Source organism: Oncorhynchus tshawytscha, linkage group LG06, assembly GCF_018296145.1.
Source record: "Oncorhynchus tshawytscha isolate Ot180627B linkage group LG06, Otsh_v2.0, whole genome shotgun sequence".
NCBI classification, from domain to species: domain Eukaryota; kingdom Metazoa; phylum Chordata; class Actinopteri; order Salmoniformes; family Salmonidae; genus Oncorhynchus; species Oncorhynchus tshawytscha.
The window spans coordinates 65,866,211-65,891,346 of NC_056434.1; the positions used below are offsets into that span (position 1 = coordinate 65,866,211).

General features: G+C 41.5%; 1 protein-coding gene across 2 annotated transcripts; it reads right to left on the minus strand.

Moving 5' to 3' along the window:
* Positions 1-1,769: 1,769 nt before the first annotated feature.
* Positions 1,770-4,432, minus strand: LOC112253412 (visual system homeobox 1). Of its 2 annotated transcripts, none has more exons than XM_024425391.2 (5): positions 3,998-4,432; positions 3,566-3,644; positions 3,295-3,418; positions 3,013-3,193; positions 1,770-2,726 (listed from the first exon to the last, which is right to left on the minus strand). In XM_024425391.2, the coding sequence occupies exons 1-5, from the start codon at positions 4,392-4,394 to the stop codon at positions 2,464-2,466; spliced, it is 1,044 nt and encodes a 347-aa protein (XP_024281159.1). In that variant the 5' UTR covers positions 4,395-4,432; the 3' UTR covers positions 1,770-2,463. The 2 variants fall into 2 exon arrangements, with proteins under 2 accessions (XP_024281159.1, XP_024281158.1); XM_024425390.2 differs by having other exon boundaries at positions 3,001-3,193.
* Positions 4,433-25,136: the final 20,704 nt, after the last annotated feature.

The following is a 25,136-nucleotide window of genomic DNA, read 5'->3' on the forward strand; positions in this document are numbered from 1 at the left end:
TTTCCAATCCATTGTGGTGGCGTACAGAGCCAAAATGATGCAAATTGTGTCACTGTTCAAAAATGGACCTGCAAATTTGCAAATAAATTAATTTAAAATGATACAATGTGATTTTCTGGATTTTTTAAATATTTTTTTCTGTCATAGTTGAAGTGTACCTATGATGAAAATTACAGGCCTCTCTCATCTTTTTAAGTGGGAGAACTTGCACAATTGGTGGCTGACTAAATACTTTTTTGCCCCACTGTATGTATACGTATAGATTGCATTTCTATTACTGTTACAGTGCTATTTGGGTTAATTGGAATTGTTCCGACATTCCAAGATTTGTTGTTACAATAAAAATGACTAAGAAAAATACATGTATTATTTGTGTACTTGCTGAACATTTTCCTGCATTGTTAGGAGCTAGTAACACAAGCATTTCTCTGCACCCGCTATAACATCTGCTAAACTGTATACACGACAGATAAACTTTGATTGGATTTTGATTTGATTACAATACAGTATAATTTAATTCAGTACAGTACAGTACAGTTTTGTTCAGTAGAGTAGAGTGCATGAGAGTAAAGGAGGGTATAGTACAGTACATTATACTGTACTATAAAAAATATATATATTTTCACATGAATTAGCCACACTCAAAAAAACACAAAACTGACCATATCCCATATCTGCTGAAATACTTTTTGTACATATTTGCACGAATTAAATGTGAGGTTGTGTTGCTGTGGATGTTGAAATCATGGCCCATCCAGACCTGACCCAATTTGAACCAAACATAAACGCCTATGATTCAGATATCATCGCCCGGACCACACCCCCCAAAAGATGTCTGGACAGGACCAGGCGTCTGTCCGTGCTTAGCGGGAATGACCGTGACCTGCTCAACCTGGGACAGGGTGCGTTAAATAGAGCCACTGCAAGGAGGTTGTTTTGTTTGCTTGTTAGAGGTTAAAAGGTTACACGTTTAATGTACAGGAAATATCATGTGCCTTTCAATCTTCAAAATTGGTCAGGGTGCTATTTTGTTTTTGGAATCTTTTTAATACTTTTATTGTATTCCAAAAAAAGATAAATAGCCTACATTTTCAACATTGGCAAAACATTGTGTTTTGATACCCATGTCGTGAACTAATTAGTTGGTTTTTTAGAGTAATTTTGATTTCTGTTAAATATTTAATGTAGTCTTAACATTTTTGGGGCGAATAAGGCGGCGAGAGAACCAACTGTGTAGGCCTATCTCCATCTCTGTTTTCTTCAAAAAAATATGTTTTTAGGTCAACAGGAAATCTCATCTCCTGAGGGGAAAGATGCGCTGTCTCTCTGTGTGTGTGTTTGTGTGGACCATGTTAATTCTTTAGTGATGTGGACTCCGAGGAACTTGAAGCGATCGACCCGCTCCACTATACAGCCTCATCGATACACTGATTCTGTTGGTTGTCCTCTTCTGTCAGAATTTCCCAACATTTAATATTTATTTTTGACTATAAATAATAAATGGGAAAAAAGCAACAATGTGGAACTGTGTGTTAGTGGTAAGTGTACCAACATAGCAACGGTAGCAGGTGTCAAAGATGTGTGCTAAAAAAAACATTTTAAGTGCACACGCAAAGTCTACCTTTTGGAATGTAATTAATTTCATAGAAGTTAGTTATATCAGTGTACGCTATAGTTAGTACCTTATTACATCAGCGTATGTCTTTTTTTAACCAATTTAAATGGTACATCAAGTGAATGAAGATATACGAACAACTCAAAGAAAGACAGAATTTAAAAAAAGATTTTATTTATTTGACTGTTTTCATGATATTGCTGTTCTTATTTTCGCTGTCATTACAGTGAAATTGACCTCTGAATGCAGCATGACATTCAGTATCAACACAACTAAAGTGCTTAATTTCGCCCATTGATAACGATGATCTGTGTATTTTAGTTGATGTTTTATACAAAATGCAGGCGGTGGGGCTTACACCCTAACCATCAACATTCAAAAATATGAAATAAGATGTAAGGTTGGTAATTTTCAGTAATTGTTTTCAGAGAAATGTGTTTGTGTATGTGTATTTCTGGTGGTCCTTTCTCTTCTTTCTTGAAATATTATTTCAATACCACAAAAAAATGTAACAAAAGTATAGAAAGGAATAAAACATTAAATAGTATCTTATTTAAAACCAGACAAGGTTATAAAACATATGTTCAAATACAAGTATTAAGAAATAAGACAAGTACACTGTACACTCCTAAATTGATGGGACCGTTGCACATCTTTGGAAAATAACCCACAAGGCGCACACTGGTTGAATCAACATTGTTTCCACGTCATTCAGTGAAATTACGTTGAACCAAGGTGGAATAGACGTTGCCTTGACGTCTGTGCCCAGTGGGAATTGTCTTCGAGGTGAGCATCATTTCCACGCAAATGTCCGAGCTCACTGTCTGCAACGGGGATTGACGTCTAATTTAGCTCTCATCGTCTGAATCACTGTTGGGAACGAGATCCCTCTGCGGCGACAATGATTTGAAAGTGCTCTTGTTGCTGTCCTGCTTGGAGGTGCTGGATAGGTCTATTGCCATGTCCTCACTGTCGTCTACAGCACTAGCGCGGCTGGGCCAGGACATGTCGCTGTCTTTCCCTTTAGTTTCCTCCGAGTACGTTTCCGAGTGGGAAGACTCTGGCGTACCTGGGGATTTCTTTACTATCTCCATGGACTTCTTGTGCATTCCTGCGTAAAGTTATAAAAATGAAGAAAGAAAAAACAATTAGTCTCGGCGTACACGTGGCCTATAGCAAAATAAATCCATATAAGTAGAGGTTAGCCCTATTGGTAAACGAAAATGTAACATTTAGGCCTACTTCCTCGTTATTATGTCTATGTTATATTGTAGGCTACATCTAGACCTATATCAAACATTGTACAGATACAAAACACATCTCAGCTATGTATTCAATGGATTAAATACATATTTGAGTCTTATATGATGAATAAAGCAAACAACCTGCTGGCTCACCTAGAAGCCAGGGAGCACAGGAGCCCATCATCCCGCTCTTGGCGGAGTTGATGATTGATTCTGGCAGAGGGATGGAGTGGCGGACCATGGCACCGTAGAGCCCATACTCTGCCATCACACTACTGCGTCCCCAGCACTTCTCACGTTTTCTCCACTTGGCCCGACGATTCTGGAACCATACCTGGAAAAAAAATAGGCACAAAATGTTAGATCTTTGGAAAACTTTCCGGTATTAAACCATCAATATGGCCATTGTAGGCCTACATGTTTATATAGGCCTACCTGTATTCTGTCCTCGGGCAATTCTGTCTTCATTGCTAACATTTCCCTGGCATATACGTCTGGGTAATGTGCTTCATGGAATGCCTTTTCGAGCTCCTCCAGTTGATGCGATGTGAACACGGTTCTGTAAAATTTTTTTTTTTTAAGTTGGAAGCATTGATAAAGCAGGCTTCCCAAAGGCATTCATTGTACTAGTTTAATGTAATAGTCTACTCAATGTCTCTATTTTTTTTGCTCTGGAGCAATAAAACTGTCATCATTATGTACCAACCTGTGCCTCCTTTTCTTTCTCTTCTGTGAGTTCCCTGAGTTTTTCGAATCGTTTCGATCACCAGAGAGACATTCATCCTCTGAAAAGAAAAAGGAAAACATATATTAGAGACAAAATAATCTATTCAAAATCAAACGAATAAACGTTAAATGAAAATTGTGCTGAACATTTTTTATACATTGAGAGCTTATGCATGCTATATAGACTCATTGAATATAATTATATGTATCAAAAGTTACACGTTGGAATGTTATCCAAAATAACAGCTCCCATATTAGTCTCGCGCTAAATCAACCTTGAACGCAATCAAATTTGAAATAAATTGAGCTACATGAAGAAGTGTCTGTTTCAGGACCCCCTGAGAATAAATGCAAAGTGGACCGCTTCCCTAAAGCACTAACTTTAAAGTCAACTATTTGAAGTGAGCTGTACCAGAGTAGGGGTCTCTTTGTTGCTCCAAGTTCTGCATGAAATGACTCTCGGTCCTGGACTGAAGGAGGGGTATGTGACTCGGTAGGAAGCAGGGGGCTCCCGCAGGTTGCTGAGCCGCCAAACTGCACAGAAACCCTAGACCAAGCGGCAAGGATCCTCCAGCGAAAGGGAATCCCATCCCAGTGCTCTGAATATCCCCGTTACCTCCTACTCCATGAGGTCCGGATGGGCGAGGCTGGAGATCCGTTTCAAGACCCAGTAGGTCCGTGATGGCAAAGCCTTTAGACCTAAACCCAGATCCATGAAGTCGTGACTTATCGATCCCAAATGATGGAGCCAGCATCTTGACTTTGGGCTTTTCATCCGAGCCATCATCTCTTCCTGTCATGGTTGTCATTGTAAAGCGCTACTTTCTCTTTCTCCTGTAGCTCGGGGTGATGAGGCGGGAGATGACAAACGGCAGGACAATTTATCCCTGTGTCATATCCAGGGATAACCTCTAGTGACCAATCAGAGCAAAAGGCACCCGTCAAACCGAAAGGAGGCGTTTCCCTTTTTCAATCCCAAAGGATTAATTGCCACCAATTTCCCATCAAATCCGATAAGGATTTTCTCCTCTGTCCCCTCTATCCGAATTGGTCCTAAGTGTTTTTCTCTGATGGCAAATGTCACTTATGTAGCCAGGGCTGCAGGCCAAACAATAATGAATGCTTTACAACTTTCTAAATAATATTTTGAAGGAATACAGGCCATGTGACATTTTGCAATTATCAACCAAAACTGAAAGAGTTTTTTTTAGCAATCAAACGTTTATTAATTGTATCTCAATCTGAGGTTGTTGGGCTCTGGCCATTGCTCAGTGATGCTTCAATGTCATTGTTGTATTATTTGTAAATGACAAAACATATTATATCCCAACGAAAATCTTTGTTTGCCCATGTAGTGAAAATGAGAGAATAGCTTGTTGATTTGGGACTAGCCTATTTAGCGTGACAGCCTATAGCCAAACTGGAAATAGGTTTAAAACGCAAAAAGATTAACATTTGAAAATAAGTTTAAATCGTTGGTTTATTATAATCGCTCTGGGATTTAATAAATTGCATGTTAAATTCATTTTGGCAAATAATATTATATAATAGGCTATAGCAAACTAATGATGCAACCTGCAGAATAGAGAACATTTAAATAGCCATTTAAATAGCCTGGAAACGTGGCCTGGCGATGTCAGTTGTCAATGCACAATCACGATACTTTTTTATGTTTCCCACGATATAAATATTGTTTTCTAATGTTCTTTGCACTACAAAGTTTTTTTTAGGCTAGGCCTATGGCTAACTGAAAAATAGGAACAAAGAAAGTCCATCATATGCATGCACATCACATCTTGCATTCAAATGACTTTTACAAACGACAGTTTACCACATCTGATTCAATATTTACAACTGATTTCGACTCTCTCCACTCTAGTCTATTAGACACTCCTGATGAATGAAAAGGAAAGGTATTCATTTCATATTCAAGAAAGGTCCAAATCTCCCTGACAACATGTTATCTGGATTAACAAAGCATATTTTCATTTGGGTAATTGGCCTTTGAATTACAGGGTTGAAAATAGACCAACGTTTTTCTCTATTTACATTTATTTTAGAAGTAGGGAATTATTTACGAAAAGTACCAGGGTGTCTATTGGTCCGCAACTGTATTTGTCCCTTGCAGTATAGCCTAAAATATTTTGCTCTCAGGGTCTTTATTGACCTAGCCCATAAATTGTCAGAAATGTGTGTGTGTGGTTGTCCCATTGCCAGCAGCAAACGAGGCGCCGATCTTAATAGTATTTCATATTCATCATGATGACGTGGATGACACATGTCCCTCTAAATGCACTTTCACTAGACCACAGCAAACTAACGTGGAGAAAATCTCCCGGTGTAATTAGAGTTCGTAATCCGGCCCTTCACCAAATTTCCTGTCTGTACAGATATTAGGATAAACCCGTAATTGGTTTGACGTAGACGCAGAATCAGCTTTATTTTGTAGGCTAGATAAAGTTAATAACGAGGTCTCGGGAGAAAATGAAGCTCCTTGTGTAAAAGTATATCTGGACATTAAAACCAAATGATGGTAATCCCAAGGGATTGAGCGGAGGGGGTGTGTTGCTGCCTGCAGGTACTTTGTAAAAAAAAACGGAGTGGCAGCGGATGCCACTTTTCATGGACCTTTATTCATGACCTCTTAAGATCCCGACGCTTCTGCGCATGTGCGGGATTCTTTACATATGCATCTGCTCTACTCCTACTGGCGATAACGAAGAAGGAAATTGACACCATACAAACGCCATTCCTACACACTTCTCAGTAGTTTGTATTCAGATTTACCGTATGGAGGCGCACAATGAGGTTTAGTGTGGTTCCTTTGTATACACTGAATACATGCAATTAAACCACAGAAAACACCCACTGGGTCGCCTACCAATTTGATCAGGGAGTTTTTGTTCAATTCGTTTTACTATTAATTTCTCTCAAGCAACCCTTTTAAAATGGTGTACCTTTCATTTGGATTTGATCGGCACAATACTTGAATGTAGACTGTATAGAATGCGCTCAGAATATACAAAGATAGCCATGAAAACATGTTCATATTTTTCTCTGTTTCAGAACCCATGGGTAGATTTAAAAAAGAACACTCACGTATGGCGGAGCGGTCAAAGGCACTGCATCTCGGTGCAAGAAGTGTCACTGTAATCACTGGTTCGAATCCATGATGCATCACATTCGGCTGTGATTGGGAGTTCCGTAGGGCGGCGCACAATTGGCCCAGCGTCGTTCAGGGTTTGAACGGGGTAGGCCGTCATTGTAAATAATAATTTGTTCTTAACTGACTTGGCCTAGTTAAATATAAATAAATAAAGATTTTAGTCATTATTTATGTTTAGGGAATAATCGTGAATCCTATCCTAATAGGGCCTTTACTCACAATCGGGGAAAAAATGGTTTGATTCATTCTGAATGTTGTCACATTCTGGTCATCAATGGTAAGGTTGGAAGTAGTGTAGACTACAATATAATTATAATATGGAGAATAGTATATACTAGTATGATATAATAAAAATATACCCTAATTGCCCATACTGATCGTGGAACTGTGTGATGGCTAGTGCTAGTCACATTCAAAGTAACGGTTTGAGCAACCACATGGATGTGACAGCGTTTACAGAGTAATTAAATAAAGGTAGCTAAGTCCAAGTATATGGTCTTAATGGAATGCAATGAATATAGGGAAAGGAATGAACACTAAATTGGCAGTTAAATATATGTGGTTATTACTTAGGGTCGTTCTCCTGCCATATGACTCGTTCACATTCATCTCCAGCCATCATCAGGTAAAATATATATAAAACAATAACCTATATTTACAATCCCCTTATCCAAACGGATTACTCAGTTACCTAACTCTTATCAATAGCTCTTATCAATTTATAAATAACATCGCGTGGAGAATGCTGTTATTTCTATAGGAGAAAATACAGTAGATGCTTTTTCCATTTGGAACCGGCCGGTTCGCTCGACATTATTCATGGTTTCCTGTTATGTAAAGGTGGTGGACATATTAGGGAATTAAGTCAAAGTTAGAATATTTCATATCTGTAGACACACCTCCATTTATTTTATCTCCACCCCCAAACGCATACATTGCTGGCACTGGCCCTGCTTGAATTCAAGGTCAGAATACTCATAGAGAGAAAAGTGCATGTTAAGGGAATAACGACAACAGGTTACTCTGGCAAATGGTGCTCGTTTAATAAAGTTAGATCATCCCCGTCTGCCCTGTCACTTTTCATTTAAGGAGGTGGTATGGAGTCGGTCTCTGATTTAAAAATAAATTAGAGAAATCTTCTTAACCAAATGCATTAAATTAGTTTAATCTATCACTTGAATACAGAGCCATGTGAAATATGCTTTTAGGACACATATCCATCAAAGAGCATGTGGTGTGTTTTTCACACGGGTTTAGAGCGATATGGTCGTAAATAGCTAATAGTTTATGGGAAATCGTGGGATTCTAACATGATAGGCTCAGTTATTGGACATAATAAGTGGACCATCCTAACATTGAACTATCCGAATTTAAAATGATATAAAATAGTAAAAGATTATTCAGGATAATCCACAGTTAACATCAGATAAGTGTTTTCAATGTCAATTATAAGAGGTAAGTAACATGAATTATCCCTCATCCCTTAAAATAAAATATAAATTGAATAAATCATCACCATTACCATCATTAATCTCCTCAACGAGTCAATGCATTAGACTAGAGGGCATGCAGTAACAATTATTAGGCTTACAGCATTGACAATAACTAAGACTCTATACAGGCCCGTTTACCCAGACTCATACACCAGCGCCAGCATTAGTAGGCTACCAGGCGTGGTAAATTCAATTTGTTTCACCCGTTTCTAAACCCATATAGCAGGATATTTAATGAGTTAATGTGTGGGTAAATTGAGGAAAATTACATAAAATAATTTGATGGAAATAATTCCCTTAAAATAGGCAGAAAAAACACCCTTTTATTCTTAAACGAGTGCTTGCAGTGAATTGAGTGGAGGGAGGAAAAAACATGATTTTAAGGGCCAGATTACAAGGCTGGTTTCATGGTGTAATCAAATGGGATTATCTGGGATGAAAATAAAGGTTAAATATTTTTTTTAAATTAATAATAATCATAGTAAATGTTTCTCTGCTCATTATTTTCCAGAGAATATTTCAGGGCGATTCTCCACCACCAAGATTATTAATCTCTTAAAGAGCACATCAAAAAAATCGCTTTTTGCTCTAATTTTCTCTGTCTAACCCTAGAACATGGGGGTTGTTTGACTAATAGATGGGCCACGTGCCCTACATCTGAATAGGATCCAGCCACTAGGGAATCCCAGCACCAAAGATGGTTTAGTATGCATTTAGTTGAGAAACTCTGTGAGAGCACTCTGAAGTGTTGACAGGTGTCATTTTAATGCCCCATCCATGCCCCAACCAAATGCTCACTAAATATGGGAAGAAAAAAACTTTAAATCTCAAGTGATTTTATGGTTGATGTGATTTATTTTATTTGTGGCTTAATGATTTATACCCATTGATTGTCTCATGCTCTTAATTCAGCTGTTGTAACTCATCAGAACCCAAAATATAAGCTTGTTTGACTCCAATGTTTGTAAGCAATGTAAACATAAACAAACAATGTATAGCCTCAAAACATGGTCAAAACTATCATTTTTATATCCTGCATGGTCAGTCATTGCACCCATAGCTCTGTTTATGAATATGAGAATTGCTACATATCCCTCAGTGTTTTACCAAAAAAAGGGGCAGTGTCCACTTTGTTATTGTTTAAACTGCAAATTGCCACTTTAATAAAGTAGGGCAACCCGCAAACTGCCTGCCTACAGCGTAAAATCATACGTCTAATATAATATATGACAGTATGTAAAATCATATTATGTGTGATATATAACAGTAAGATCAATGTATAATGTTCTTGAGGCCCATTTTTCATTGGTAGGCCAAGGTGAAGTTTAAAGATGGCTGCACATTTTAAAAGGAAATCCTTACATTTCTCTATTCTAGGTAATACTGTAAAATGAATGATCTGAAAACTGAGACCTTCCATAACACAAATTATGTAATTTCACCAAAAAAGGCCAGATTGGACCAAAAAAAAAAGATTGTTCAGAGTAACTATTACTACACTGAGCAGTGCTGTGCCGTAGGTTACTTCGCTGGCCTGGTTACACATTACATCTGGTTACACATTTGAGCACTAGTTGCTCGTACTGTGCTGGAAAGGACAATGTAAAAAGGAAATATACAAGCCAGCACAATACGGTTCAGGTCAGCATCATAGTTTGAAAATGGTATGCGGATGTTCTCACATGAGGTCATCAGATAGGAGCCGAGATTCCTCAGAGCTAAACTCTTGATCACAAACAGTCTTCTTCCTTACCGACCCATGGTACTCTACACAAGGCATACTGGGCAGATGGACAAATCCTCTCTGGGGTGGGGCATAGATAGATGCGGTGTGACTGCACGGTGCACACTTGACGAACGTGTGTTGTGCAAGCAGATGGACTGGACTGAGTCCAGATGTTTCAGACTCTCTATTAACGTTCTTCAGGATTCGTAATCACCAAGAACGTGAGACACCACTGTCGTAACATATTAATGGAGAGAGCTACTTATTCCCTCATCAACCAATGTGAGGGACCTCCTGCCGTTCTCTTCTTGATCTCATTGTCTCTGCATTAGGACAGTCTCTTATGCCACTACTGTTCCCTTCCTGATCTCGTTGTGTCTGCATCAGGACAGTCTCTTATGCTCTGCTGTTCTCTTACCGATCTCGTTGTCTCTGCATAAGAACAGTCTCTTATGCCACTGCTGTTCTCTTACCGACCTCGTTGTCTCTGCATAAGAACAGTCTCTTATGCCACTGCTGTTCTCTTACCGACCTCGTTGTCTCTGCATAAGAACAGTCTCTTATGCCACTGCTGTTCTCTTACCGATCTCGTTGTCTCTGCATAAGAGCAGTCTCTTATGCCACTGCTGTTCTCTTACCGATCTCGTTGTCTCTGCATCAGGACAGTCTCTTATGCCACTGCTGTTCTTTTACCAATCTCATTGTCTCTGCATCAGGACAGTCTCTTATGCCACTGCTGTTCTCTTACCGATCTTGTTGTCTCTGCATCAGGACAGTCTCTTATGCCACTGCTGTTCTTTTACCGATCTCGTTGTCTCTGCATCAGGACAGTCTCTCATGCCACTGCTGTTCTCTTCCTGATCTCGTTGTCTTTGCAACAGGACAGTCTCTTATGCCACTGCTGTTCTTTTACCGATCTCGTTGTCTCTGCATCAGGACAGTCTCTTATGCCACTGCTGTTCTCTTCCTGATCTTGTTGTCTTTGCAACAGGACAGTCTCTTATGCCACTGCTGTTCTCTTCCTGATCTCGTTGTCTTTGCAACAGGACAGTCTCTTATGCCACTGCTATTCCCTTCCTGATCTTGTTGTCTCTGCATCAGGACAGTATTTTATGCCACTGCTGTTCCCTTCCTGATATCGTTGTCTCTGCATCAGGACAGTCTCTTATGACACTGCTGTTCTCTTCCTGATCTTATTGTCTTTGCAACAGGACATTATCTTATGCCACTGCTGTTCCCTTCCTGATCTTGTTGTCTCTGCATCAGGACAGTCTCTTATGCCACTGCTGTTCTCTTCCTGATCTCATTGTCTCTGCACCAGGACAGTCTCTTATGCCACTGCTGTTCCCTTCCTGATCTCGTTGTGTCTGTATCAGGACAGTCTCTTATGATACTGCTGTTCTCTTACCGATCTCGTTCTCTCTGCATAAGAACAGTCTCTTATGCCACTGCTGTTCTCTTACCGATCTCATTGTCTCTGCATAAGAACAGTCTCTTATGCCACTGCTGTTCTCTTACCAACCTTGTTGTCTCTGCATAAGAGCAGTCTCTTATGCCACTGTTGTTCTTTTACCGATCTCGTTATCTCTGCATCAGGACGGTCTCTTATGCCACTGCTGTTCTCTTCCTGATCTCGTTGTCTCTGCACCAGGACAGTCTCTTATGCCACTGCTGTTCTCTTCCTGATCTCGTTGTCTCTGCACCAGGACAGTCTCTTATGCCACTGCTGTTCTCTTCCTGATCTTGTTGTCTCTGCACCAGGACAGTCTCTTATGACAGTCTTTTTAAGCCTTGAGACAATTGAGACATAGATTGTGTATGTGTGCCATTCAGAGGGTGAATGGGCAAGAAAAAAAATGTAAGTGCCTTTGAACGGGGTATGGTAGTAGGTGCCAGGCGCACCAGTTTGTGTCAAGAACTACAATAATGCTGGGTTGTTCACGCTCAACAGTTTCCAGTGTGTGTCCACCACCCAAAGGACATCCAGCCAACATGACACAACTGTGGGAAACATTGGAGTCAACATGGGGGGAGGGAGTATTCAGTATTCAGAACCTTCGCTATGAGAAAAGCACACACCTGTCTATATAAGGTCCCATAGTTGACAGTGCACGTCAGAGCAAATACCAAGCCATGAGGTCGAAGGAATTGTCCGTAGAGCTCCGAGACGGGATTGTGTTGAGGCACAGATCTGGGGAAGGGTACCAAAGCATTTCTGCAGCATTGAAGGTCCCCAAGAACACAGTGGTCTCCATCATTCTTAAATGGAAGAAGTTTGCAACCACTAGACCTGACCGCTCGGGCCAAACTGAGCAATCGGGGGAGAAGGGCCTTGGTCAGGGAGGTGACCAAGAACCCAATGTTCACTCTGACAGAGCTCCAGGGTTCCTCTGTGGAGATGGATGAACCTTCCAGAAGGACAGCCATCTCTGCAGCACTCCACCAATCAAGCCTTTATGGTAGAGTGGCCAGACAGAAGCCACCCCTCAGTAAAAGGCACATGACAGTCTGCTTGGAGTTTGCCAGAGGCACCTAAAGACTCTCAGACAATGAGAAACAAAATTCTCTGGTCTGATGAAACCAAGATTGAACTCTTTGGTCTGAATGCCAAGCATCACGTCTGGAGGAAACCTGGCACCATCTCTACGGTGAGGTATGGTAGTGGCAACATCATGCTTTGGGGATGTTTTTCAATGGCAGGGACTGGGAGACGAGTCAGAATCGAGGCAAAGATGAACGGAGCAAAGTACAAAGAGATCCTTGATGAAAACCTGCTCCAGAGTGCTCAGGACCTCAGACTTGTGGTGAAGGTTCACCTTCCAATAGGACAACGACCCTAAGCACACAGCCAAGACAACGCAGGAGTGGCTTTGGGACAAGTCTCTGAATGTCCTTGATCGAACAACTCTGGAGATACCTGATAATAGCTGTGCTGCAACACTCCCCATTCAACCTGACAGAGCTACTCCCCAAATACAGGTGTGCCAATCTTGTAGTCACCTAGACTACACTTCCAGCAATCTTTATCTCCAGGAAACTTGGTCACTAAGAATCTGGACATGAAAAGAGCAGGATCTTAAGGTGAAGCAGATGTTATAGTTGTACCAACCTCACTTAAAGCACACTGGGTTGCACATAACACACATGCATGCATGTATGCAAGCGCGCACACACACACACACACACACACACACACACACACACACACACACACACACACACACACACACACACACACACACACACACACACACACACATTCACACACACATACACCCACACTTCCCATCCCCTTACTGTACACATTAATCGAGTGCAAAATGAATTGTTTAATCCATTTTTATTCATTTCCATTCAAGTACAGTATAATCTTCTGTAAAATCATAATGAAACAATGATTAATCTACAATGATTGCTAAGCTTGTGCAGATTTACAAAGGGTATACAAAGTGTCAACATCGGTTTTGATTGTATGATTATAAAAATTGTGCTTAACAGTGTTAAGGTTTAGTGCTCATCCAATATCCACTAAAGTGTGTGTGTGTGTGTGTGTGTGTGTGTGTGTGTGTGTGTGTGTGTGTGTGTGTGTGTGTGTGTGTGAGTGTGTGTGTGTGTGTGTGTGGGTGTGTGCGTGCGTGCGTTTGGCATGGGGTGAACTCGTATAAGCCGCTGCTCACTTGAGCAAACTATGTCATATTTAATTTATTTCCAACATGGATTATAATTATATCAAGAAGAGGATTAATTGATTTGGGGGGATGAATAATATGTCCAGATTAAGGTTTTTAGATTCTTAGCCCTTCAGAGCTTTTATCCGGATCCAGATTTCTGCTGGTTTATCTCATTGTTTTACATCTTAACATTCTAAGGGTTTCTCAGTTATGTCTGGTACTATTATATCGACTTCGGTAATCGTAAAAGCCTTGGTTTCATGCATGTTAACATTAGAAGCTTCCTCCCTAAGTTTGTTTTATTCACTGCTTTAGCACAATCTGCCAACCCGGATGTCCTAGCCACGTCTGAATCCTGGCTTAGGAAGACCACCAAAAAACCCTGGAATTTCCATCCCTAACTATAACATCTTCCGACAAGATAGAACTGCCAAAGGGGGCGGTGTTGCATTCTACTGCAGAGATAGCCTGCAGAGTTCTGTCTTACTATCCAGGCCTGTACCCAAACAATTCGAGCTTCTACTTTTAAAAATCCACCTTTCCAGAAACATGTCTCTCACCATTGCCGCTTGTTATAGACCACCTCTGCCCCCAGCTCTGCCCTGGACACCATATGTGAATTGATTGCCCCCCCATCTATCTTCAGAGCTCGTGCTGCTAGGTGACCTAAGACATGCTTAACACCCTGGCCATCCTACAATCTAAGCTAGATGCCCTCAATCTCACACAAATTATCAACGAACCCACCAGGTACAACCCCAAATCCGTAAACACGGGCACCATCATAGATATCATCAGAACCAACTTGCCCTCCAAATATACCTCTGCAGTTTTCAACCAAGATCTCAGCGATCACTGCCTCATTGCCAGCCTCCGTAAAGGGTCTGCAGTCAAACAACCACCCCTCATCACTGTCAAACACTCCCTAAAACACTTCAGCGAGCAGGCCTTTCTAATCAACCTGGCCCCAGGATCCTGAAAGGATATTGACCTCATCCCACCAGTAGAGGATGCCTGGTTATTCTTTATAAGTACCTTCCTCACCATATTAAATAAGCATGCCCCATTCAAAAAATGTAGAACCAGGAACAAATATAGCCCTTGGTTCTTTCCAGACCTGACTCCCCTTGACCAGCACAAAAACATCCTGTGGCGTTCTGCATTAGCATCGAATAGCCCCCGTGATATGCAACTTTTCAGGGTAGTTAGGAAACAATATACACAGGCAGTTAGGAAAGCTAAGGCTAGCTTTTTCAAGCAGAAATGTCCATCCTGTTGCACAAACTCAAAAACATTCTGGGACACTGTAAAGTCCATGGAGAATAAGAGCACCTCATTCCAGCTACCCACTGCACTGAGGCTAGAAAACACTGTCACCACCGATAAATCCACTATAATTGAGAATTTCAATAAGCATTTTTCTACGGCTGGCCATGCTTTCCACCTGGCTACCCCTACCCCGATCAACAGCCCTGCACCTCCCACAGCAACTCCCCCATTTCTCCTTCACCCAAATCCATATAACTGATGTTCTGAAAGAGCTGCAAAATCTGGACCCCTACAAATCAGCCGTGCTAGACAATCTGGACCCTCTCCTTCTAAAATGATCTGCTGAAATTGTTGCAACCCCTATTACTAGCCTCTTCAACCTCTCTGTCGTATCGTCTGAGATTCCTAAAGTGTCACGCTCGTAATCCTCAAACTCCCTGTCATAAATCAACCAAGGCACAGCGTGCATGTTGTTCCACATCTTTTAATGAAAGTGAAACCGAAACAACCAAAAAAACAAAACAGGTAAACAGCAAAGAACGTGATGCAACCGAGGTGCACACAAACACACACGGAAAAATAATTACCCACAAAACACAGGTGGGAAAAGGCTACCTAAGTACAGTTCTCAATCAGAGACAACGACAGACAGCTGTCCCTGATTGAGAACCATACCCGGCCAAAAACAAAGAAATACAAAAACATAGAAAAAATAACATAGAATGCCCATCCGAGTCACACCCTGGCCTAACCAAAATAGAGAATAAAAAGTCTCTCTATGGCCAGGGCGTGACACAAAGATTGGAAAGCTGCCACAGTAATCCCCCTCTTCAAAGGGGGAGATACTCTAGACCCAAACTGCTATAGACCTATATCCATCCTACCCTGCCTTTCTAAGATCTTCGAAAGCCAAGTTAACAAACAGATTACCGAAACGATATCATAACCACCATCGAAAAGAGACATTACTGTGCAGCCGTATTCATCTACCTGGCCAAGGTTTTCGACTCTGTCAATCACCACATTCTTATCGACAGACTCAATAGCCTTGGTTTCTCAAATGATTGCCTCACCTGGTTCACCAACTACTTCTCTAATAGAGTTCAGTGTGTCAAATCGGAAGGCCTGTTGTCCGGACCTCTGGCAGTCTCTATGGGGGTGCCACAGGGTTAAATTCTCGGGCCGACTCTCTTCTCTGTATACATCAATGATGTTGCTCTTGCTGCTGGTGATTCTCTGATCCACCTCTACGCAGACGACACCATTCTGTATACCTCTGGCCCTTCTTTGAGCACTGTGTTAACTAACCTCCAGATGAGCTTCAATGCCATACAACTCTCCTTCCGTGGCCTCCAACTGCTTTTAAATGCAAGTCAAACTAAATGCATGCTATTCAACCGATCGCTGCCTGCACCTGCCCGCCCGTCCAGCATCACTACTCTAGACGGTTCTGACTTAGAATATGTGGACAACTACAAATACCTAGGTGTCTGGTTAGACTGTAAACTCTCCTTCCAGACTAACATTAAGCAGCTCTAATCCAAAATTAAATCTAGAATCGGCTTCCTATTTCACAACAAAGCATCCTTCACTCATGCTGCCAAACATACCCTCGTAAAACTGACCATCCTACCGATTCTCAACTTTGGCGATGTAATTTACAAAATAGCCCCCAACACTCTACTCAACAAATTGGATGCAGTCTATCACAGTGCCATCCGTTTTGTCACCAAGCCCCATATATTACCCACCACTGCGACCTGTACGTTCTCGCTGGCTTGCCCTCGCTTCATACTCGCTGCCAAACACACTGGCTCCAGGTCATCTACAAGTCTCTGCTAGGTAAAGCCCCGGCTTATCTCAGCTCACTGGTCACCGTATCAGCACCCACCCGTAGCACGCGCTCCAGCAGGTATATCTCACTGGTCACCCCTGTCGTGTCTTTGGCTATGCCGGATTAAGTGATATGACATGCTATTCTATAAAATAATTTCTCTGTAATTAATATTACCTGATTGAGCTAATCATGTAAATGTAATTAACTAGAGAGTCGAGGCACCACAAAATAATATTTACAGAGCTGTTATCTTCCGAATGAACTCTTAAAGACCTAGTAATTTTTTACATCAATAACAGTCAATATTAATCGTCAACTTAATTCAGTCTCATCTGAAAGTTGTAAATTCTTGGTCATCTGCACGAACCCTGGCTAACAAGTTGAATCAGCAATACAAAATTGGGTTTAATTATTTATTTACTAAATACCTCACTAATCACACAGAATTACATATACACATAATTAATCATAACTTGATTACAAATTACGTCATGAAGGAAAACGTCCCTAGTGCGCGGAACAGATATGACAGCTCGTTACACAAAAGAAAAGGGTCTGGGTTTGAGTAAAAGAGTGGGAAGACTAAGGAAAAAAGGGCGAAGCTGTGCTATCGTAAATACAGTATCTTATGCATTCTAAATTACCGCCCATTTGGAAAAGGAAAATGCAATAAATATTTACTCTGAGCTGCGCTTCGGTAGGTTGGTGGTAGATGGAAGGCCGTGTTGCCCAACCGAGTCCTTTGTCCTTTGAAGAATGTCTCTGCTGGTAAATTGGATACGTTGTAGTAATGTCGTTATATGGTAGATGGGATACTCTGTCTGTTCCTTCCTAACCTGCGTTTGCAGCTGCTGTTGCTAACTCAACGGCTAGGAGGTATCACTTCTGTAGTGAATAAGAGTTAAAAGTTCATACCATTCGCAACCAAAGCTCACGCTGATGTTGGCTTCGTTCTGTAGTTATTACCTGAACCATTCTGACATTGGACCGTCATTGTCACGCGGGACTAGGTGTGTGTGCAGGAATCAGACGCAGAGAGAGAGAGTAACGGAGTAAAGTGCTTTACTATTGCACACCAAACTGATAAGCCCAATACAATACAGGGCGCAGGACACTATACCAGACAACCCAAAACCACAGGGTGTCCAGTATAGAATATAAAATACACCACAACCTAATATGTACACACGTAACAAAAGACAATCCCGCACAAAACAAGGGCGGGTCAAACTACTACATATAGGGAAGCTAATTAAACCAAAATACACACAGGTGAAACTAATAAGACAAAACCAACAGACAAACGAAAAAGGGATCGGTAGCGGCTACTAGGACGGTGACGACGACTGCTGAGCACAGCCCGAACAGGCAAGGGAGCCAACTTCGGCGGAAGTCGTGACAGTCGTCCTCTCATCCTCGGAACAGGAGGTTACATTGTCATCAAGGCTTTATATAGGAAGGGAGAGGAGGGCGTGTTTGAAAAGTTTTATAGCCCATGTCCCTTCACAGGAACGGGCCACTGATTGAGTATTGCCCTAACCTTATGAAAACCCAAATCTCACATTTTAGAAGCTAAAATTATTATTATTATTTTTTCATCCCATCACGAATCATTTCATATTCAAACATTTAAATCGAACAACAATTCCATGTGAATCCTATAACTCTGATGTGTAGACTTTCCACTGTAGAGTTTATGTCATCTTATCATTGATAAGAATGTCTCAGATGACAACCGAACTGACATCATATTCATTAAGTACCACCACATATGTTCAATCGGATTACCAGAATATAGTTCATTTCCCCCCACCTTTTGATGTTCCCAGAATCTCTATGTTAACCAAGGTGTTTGCAAATGTAACATCAGTAGGGTAGAGAGAGGGAAAGGGGGGGAAGAGGTATTTATGACTGTCATAAACCTACCCCCAGGCCAAAGTCATGACACCCCCAAAGCCAATTCTTCCTTTGGCCGCCTTTCCTTCCAGTTCTCTGCTGCCAATGACTGGAACGAACTGCAAAAATCACTGAAGCTGGAGACTCATATCTCCCTCACTAGCTTTAAGCACCAGCCCTCAGAGCAGCTCACAGATCACTGCATCCAACTACCTCATCTCCATACTGTATTTATTTATTTATTTATCTTGCTCCTTTGCACCCCTGTATCTCTACTTGCACATTCATCTTCTGCACATACTGTATACCATTTCAGTGTTTAATTGCTATATTGTAATTACTTCGCCACCATGGCCTATTTATTGCCTTACCTTCCTTATCCTACCTCATTTGCACACACTGTATATATTTGCACACACTGTATATATACTTTTCTACTGTATTATTGACTTTATGTTAGTTTATTCCATGTTTAACTCTGTGTTGTTGTATGTGTTGAACTGCTTTGCTTTATCTTGGCCAGGTCACAGTTGTAAATGAGAACTTGTTCTCAACTAGCCTACCTGGATAAATAAAGGTGAAATATAAATATAAAAAATATTAAACAACTATCCCCAAGGTTTGAAAGGCGGCTCATGTACTCCCTCTATACAATGGAGGTGACCCTTGGGAACTAAAGAACTTTTGCCCTATTTAAAAAAAAAAGTGTCTAGCTAATATTAGAATCCTTGATTTATTCTCAGCCAAGATCTTTCTTATCTATGAAACATATTCTAAATGTACTTCAGTCGGGTTTTAGACCAGGTCACAGCACTATCTCTGCTGTGTCCCTAGTTATAAATGAAGTGGTTAACTGTATGGATTAAAGGCAACATTGTGCTGCCCTCTTCACTGACCTGTCAAAGGCCTTTGATACTGTTGATCACTCACTGCTAATTCAGAGGCTTTCCTCAATTGCCCTAGACCAGGCTGCATTTAACTGGTTTAAAATGACTTGACAGATAGAACTCCATGTGTATCTACAGATTATGTTTAATCAGGTTTTCTGGACATAACGAAAGGTGTCCCACTGGGGTCGATTCGGGGTCCTGTATTGATTACTGTTTACATTAACAATATTGACTTCTCTTTAAAAAATTGTAGCCTGCACTTGTATGCCGATGATACTGTTGTGTATGCTATTGCCCCACCGTTGACCAGGCTCTATCTGAATTACAGTCTCCATTCATTTTTTTACAGAAAAACTTTATTGACCTTAATTTATTATTGAATGCAGGTAAAACTAAGTATATGTTGTTCTCTAGAGCACATAAAAAGAACTCTAATGATTTAAGCATATGGTACTTTGGATGGTGTCCATATTAATCGTGTCCCTGCTTACAAATATCTGGGTATCTGGATAGATAAAAATACGTCTTTTCAAAAGCATATTGATGGGTTAGTTAAGAAGCTGAGAATAAAAATGTGTTTTTTCTATAGAAACAGTTCATTACTCTCGCTAAGTAGTAGAACGCAGATTATTCAGTCGATGTTCTCACCGGTCCTAGACTGTGGCGACATCATCGATACGAACGCAGCTGCCACCTCATTAAAGCCGTTAGATGCAGTATATCGTAGCGCACTGCGCTTTTACGGGAGACAGGTTTAGTACTCATCCCTGCATTCTATACCTGAAAGTTAGTTGTCCCTCTTTGATGTCACTTAGGTTGATACATGTTTTCATTTATTTAGCTTGTTTACAAAAAAAAACTCCCACTGTAACTAACATCATTACTAACCCTTAGGGAGTGAATGTTATTTACAATTAAAGGTTACATGGATTTTGATACCGGATTTCTGAAATGAAAATGGATGGCCCTCTCTTCAACATGGCCAGAAGGTTGTGGATTCTCAGACCACAGTGAACCAAAGTAAAGGTGGAAAGATATCCTTTATAGGTAAATCATTGCATGAATCTACCATTGTATTTGCCTGTACAATTGTATCTTGTTGCCTTTTATCAACTTTTTGTGCAATGTTTTTTAATACCACCAAAATGCAGAAATGACTGGCTAAGAATGGACAGGTAGACCAATGTGTTCATCATATCATATTTCTCCAATGATAAATCAATGTGTCTTGTTTGCAATGAAAATGTCCCTGTTTGCAAATAATTAAATCTGAGAAGTCATTAGCATGGTGCTTACTATCAAAAGTTAGGCCTACCTTTCCACCCCAGACATACAGTGCATTCGGAAAGTGTTCAGATCCCTTCCCATTTTTTTTACGTTACAGCCTTGTTCTAAAATGTATTAAATAAAAATTTCCCTCATGAATCTACACACAATACTCCATAATGACAAAGCAAAAACAGGCTTTTATATTATTTAGCAAATATATAAAAAATAAAAAACTGATACCTTATTTGTATTCAGACACTTTGCTATGAGACTCGAAATTGAGCTTTCTACTTGATTGGAGTCCACCTGTGGTAAATTTAATTGTTTGGACATGATTTGGAAAGGTACACACCTATCAAAATAAGGTTTCAGAGTTGACACTGCATGTCAGAGCAAAAATCAAGCCACAAGGTCGAAGGAATTGTCTGTAGAGATCCGAGACCGGATTGTGTCGAGGAACAGACCTGGGGAAGGGTACCAAAATATTTCTGCAGCATTGAAAGTCCCAAATGAACACAGTGGCCTCCAAGACTCTTCCGAGAGCTGGCCACACGGCCAAACTGGGCAATCGGGGGAGAAGGGCCTTGGTCACGGAGATGAGCAAGAACCCGATGGTCACTCTGACAGAGCTCCAGAGTTCCTCTGTGGAGATGGAAGAACCTTCCAGAAGGACAATCATCTCTGCAGCACTCCCCCAATCAGATATTTATGATCGAGTGGCCAGATGGAAGTCACTCAGCCAGCTTGGAGTTTGCCAGAAGGTACCTAAAGGACTCAGACCATGAGAAACAAGATTCTCTGGTCTGATGAAACCAAGATTGAACTCTTTGGCCTGAATGCCAATAGTCACATCTGGAGTAAACCTGGCACCATCCCTACGGTGAAGCATGGTGGTGGCAGCATCAGGCTGTGGGGATGTTTTTCAGCTGCAGGGAACGGGAGACTAGTCAGGATCGAGGGAAAGATGAACGGAGCAAAGTACAGAGAGATCCTTGATGAAAACCTGCTCCAGAGCGCACAGGAAGAGGGGGAAAGGTTCACCTTCCAACAGGAAGACAACCATAAGCACACAGCCAAGACAATGCAGGAGTGGCTTCGGGACAAGCCTCTGAACGTCCTTGAGTGGCCCAACTAGAGCCCGAACTTAAACCAGTTCGAACATCTTTGGAGAGACCTGAAAACACTGTGCAGTGACGCTCCCCATCCAACCTGACAGAGCTTGAGAGGATCTGTAGAGAAGAATGGGAGAAACTCCCCAAATACAGGTGTGCCAAGCTTGTAGTATCATACCCAAGAAGACTCAAGGCTTTCATCGCTGCCAAAGGTGCTGTAAGAAAGTACTGAGTAAAGGGTCTGAAAACTTTTTTATTTCATACATTTGCGGTTTTTGCTTTGTCATTATGGGGTATTGTGTGAAGATTGATGAGGATGTTTAAAAAAAATCAATTTTAGAATAAGGCTGTAATGTAACAAAATGTGGAAAAAGTCAAGGGGTCTGAATACTTTCCGAATGCACTGTATTTGGCCTACCGATGCAGCTTTAACTGATGGCTACTCTTCTTCCATGGCTTAACCCAACGAGGTCACAAGTGTTTCCCTAAAAGCTGTTTGGGTTTAAACAAAGTCTATTTTACAGAAAGTGAATAGCTTAATCAATTGATCAAGACAGAATTAGATGAAATCCCAGCTCTATTTTTTTGTCTCCTCGGGTATAGAAGGTTGGAGCTCAGCCTTTGACTGTCAAAGAAATGAAACAATGATATCCCCATATGCATTGAAGTCAGGTCTTTCCCAGGTATTTAACAGTTTGTTTCTAGCATAAAGTATCGCGGGCTAAAAGGCTGTTATATTGTTTTATTTTATTCAAAATCGTAATGTTTGATGTTTTGGTGCCTCTAGTGTAATTCAGAAAGCTGATTGAGACTTTATTGCTGAGGAATGTGTTTGTTTTTTATGACCATGTTTACTTTCTGCTTGCATTTTGCATTTGTATTCTGATATGTATATTTCTGTAATTTCTGTAATTCAGAAATAATTCATCTGTAAAAGGGACATTGGTCTCAGGAGGATTCCCTGATTTTTAAAAAAGAGGTTAATTAAGCAATAACGCCCAAGGGGGTGTGGTATATGGGCAATATACCACGGCTAAAGGCTGTTCATATGCACAACGCAACGTGGAGTGACTGGACACAGCCCTTAGCCGCGGTATATTGGCCATATATCAAGAGACTGTCCTGGTGCAGAGACAACAAGATCAGGAAGTGAACAGCAGTGGCATAAGAGACTGTCCTAATGCAGACACAATGAGATCAGGAAGAGAACAGCAGTGGCATAAGAGACTGTCCTGATGCAGACACAGCAAGATCAGAAAGGGAACAGCAGTGGCATAAGAGACTGTCCTAATGCAGAGACAACAAGATCAGCAACAGAACAGCAGTGGCATAAGAGACTGTCCTAATGCAGACACTATGAGATCAAGAAGGGAACGGCAGGAGGTCCCTCACATTGACTGATGAGGGAATAAGTAGCTCTCTCCATTAATATGTTACGACAGTGGTGTCTCACGTTCTTGGTGATTACCAATCCTGAAGAACGTTAATAGAGAGTCTGAAACATCTGGATTCAGTCCAGTCCATCTGCTTGCACAACACATGTTCGTCAAGTGTGCACCGTGCAGTCACACCCCATCTATCTATGCCCCACCCCAGAGAGGATTTGCCCGTCTGCCCAGTATGCCTTGTGTAGAGTACCATGGGTCGGTAAGGAAGAAGACTGACAACGAGATCAGGACGAAAACAGCAGTGGCATAAGAGACTGTCATCATGCAGAGACAACCAGATCAGGAAGAGAACAGCAGCGGCATAAGAGACTTTCCTGGTGCAGAGACAACCAGATCAGGAAGAGAACAGCAGTGGCATAAGAGACTGTCCTAATGCAGAGACAACGAGATCAGGAAGGGAACAGCAGTGGCATAAGAGACTGTTCTGATGCAGAGACAACAAGATCAGGAAGGGAACAGCAGTGGCATAAGAGACTGTCCTAATGCAGAGACAACGAGATCAGGAAGGGAACAGCAGTGGCATAAGAGACTGTTCTGATGCAGAGACAAGGAGATCAGGAAAGAGAACAGCAGTGGCATAAGAGACTGTCATCATGCAGAGACAACCAGATCAGGAAGAGAACAGCAGTGGCATAAGAGACTGTCCTGGTGCAGAGACAACAAGATCAGGAAGAGAACAGCAGCGGCATAAGAGACTGTCCTGATGCAGAGACAACAAGATCAGGAAGGGAACAGCAGTGGCATAAGAGACTGTCCTAATGCAGAGACAACGAGATCAGGAAGGGAACAGCAGTGGCATAAGAGACTGTTCTGATGCAGAGACAAGGAGATCAGGAAAGAGAACAGCAGTGGTATAATAGACTGTCCTGATGCAGAGACAACGAGGTCAGGATGAGAACAGAAATGAAGTTATGTGTGGGTCTCCTGAGTGGCGCAGAGGTCTAAGGCGGTGCTTGAGGCGGCACCACACCCCCGGGTTCAATCCCAGGCTGTGTCACAGCCAGCCGTGACCGGGAGACCCATGAGGCGGTGCACAATTGGCCCAGTGTCATCCAGGTTAGAGTAGGGTTGGGCCGGCCAGGATTTCCTTGTCCCATCGCACTCCAGCGACTCCTTGTGACTGGCCATGTGCCTGCAAGCTGACTTCGGTCGCCAGCTGTATGGTGTTTCCTCCGACACATTGGTGCGGATGGCTTCCAGGTTAAGCAAAGCATGTGTCCAGAAGCAGTGCGGCTTGGGAGGGTTGTGTTTCAGAGGACGCATGGCTCCCGACCTTCGCCTGTCTCTAGTCCGTACAGGAGTTGCAGTGATGGGACAAGACCGTAACTACCAGCTGGGGAGAAAAAAGGGGAAAAAGTACAAAACAGAAAAAGAAATAGAGTAATGTGGCCACACATGACCTTTTGAGGATGGCCACCTGTTATTGGTGATGAATACAGACAGGAGCTGGTTTTAACAGATGCAAGCACGGACCCCTTTTCAATCCATCATCAAGCCATCCAATTGAATTAAACGTTGCTGTGCTTACAGAACACATGCAATTAATTACAAAACCAAAAACCGAGAAACCCTTAGAATGTTAAGATATGAAACAATGAGATAAACCAGCAGAAATCTGGATCAGGATAAAAGCTCTGAAGGGCTAAGAATCTAAAAACCTTAATCTGGACATATTATTCATCCCCCCAAATCAATTAATCCTCTTCTTGATATAATTACAATCCATGTTGGAAATAGGTTGCTTAAGTGAGCATCGGCTTTTACGACATCCCCC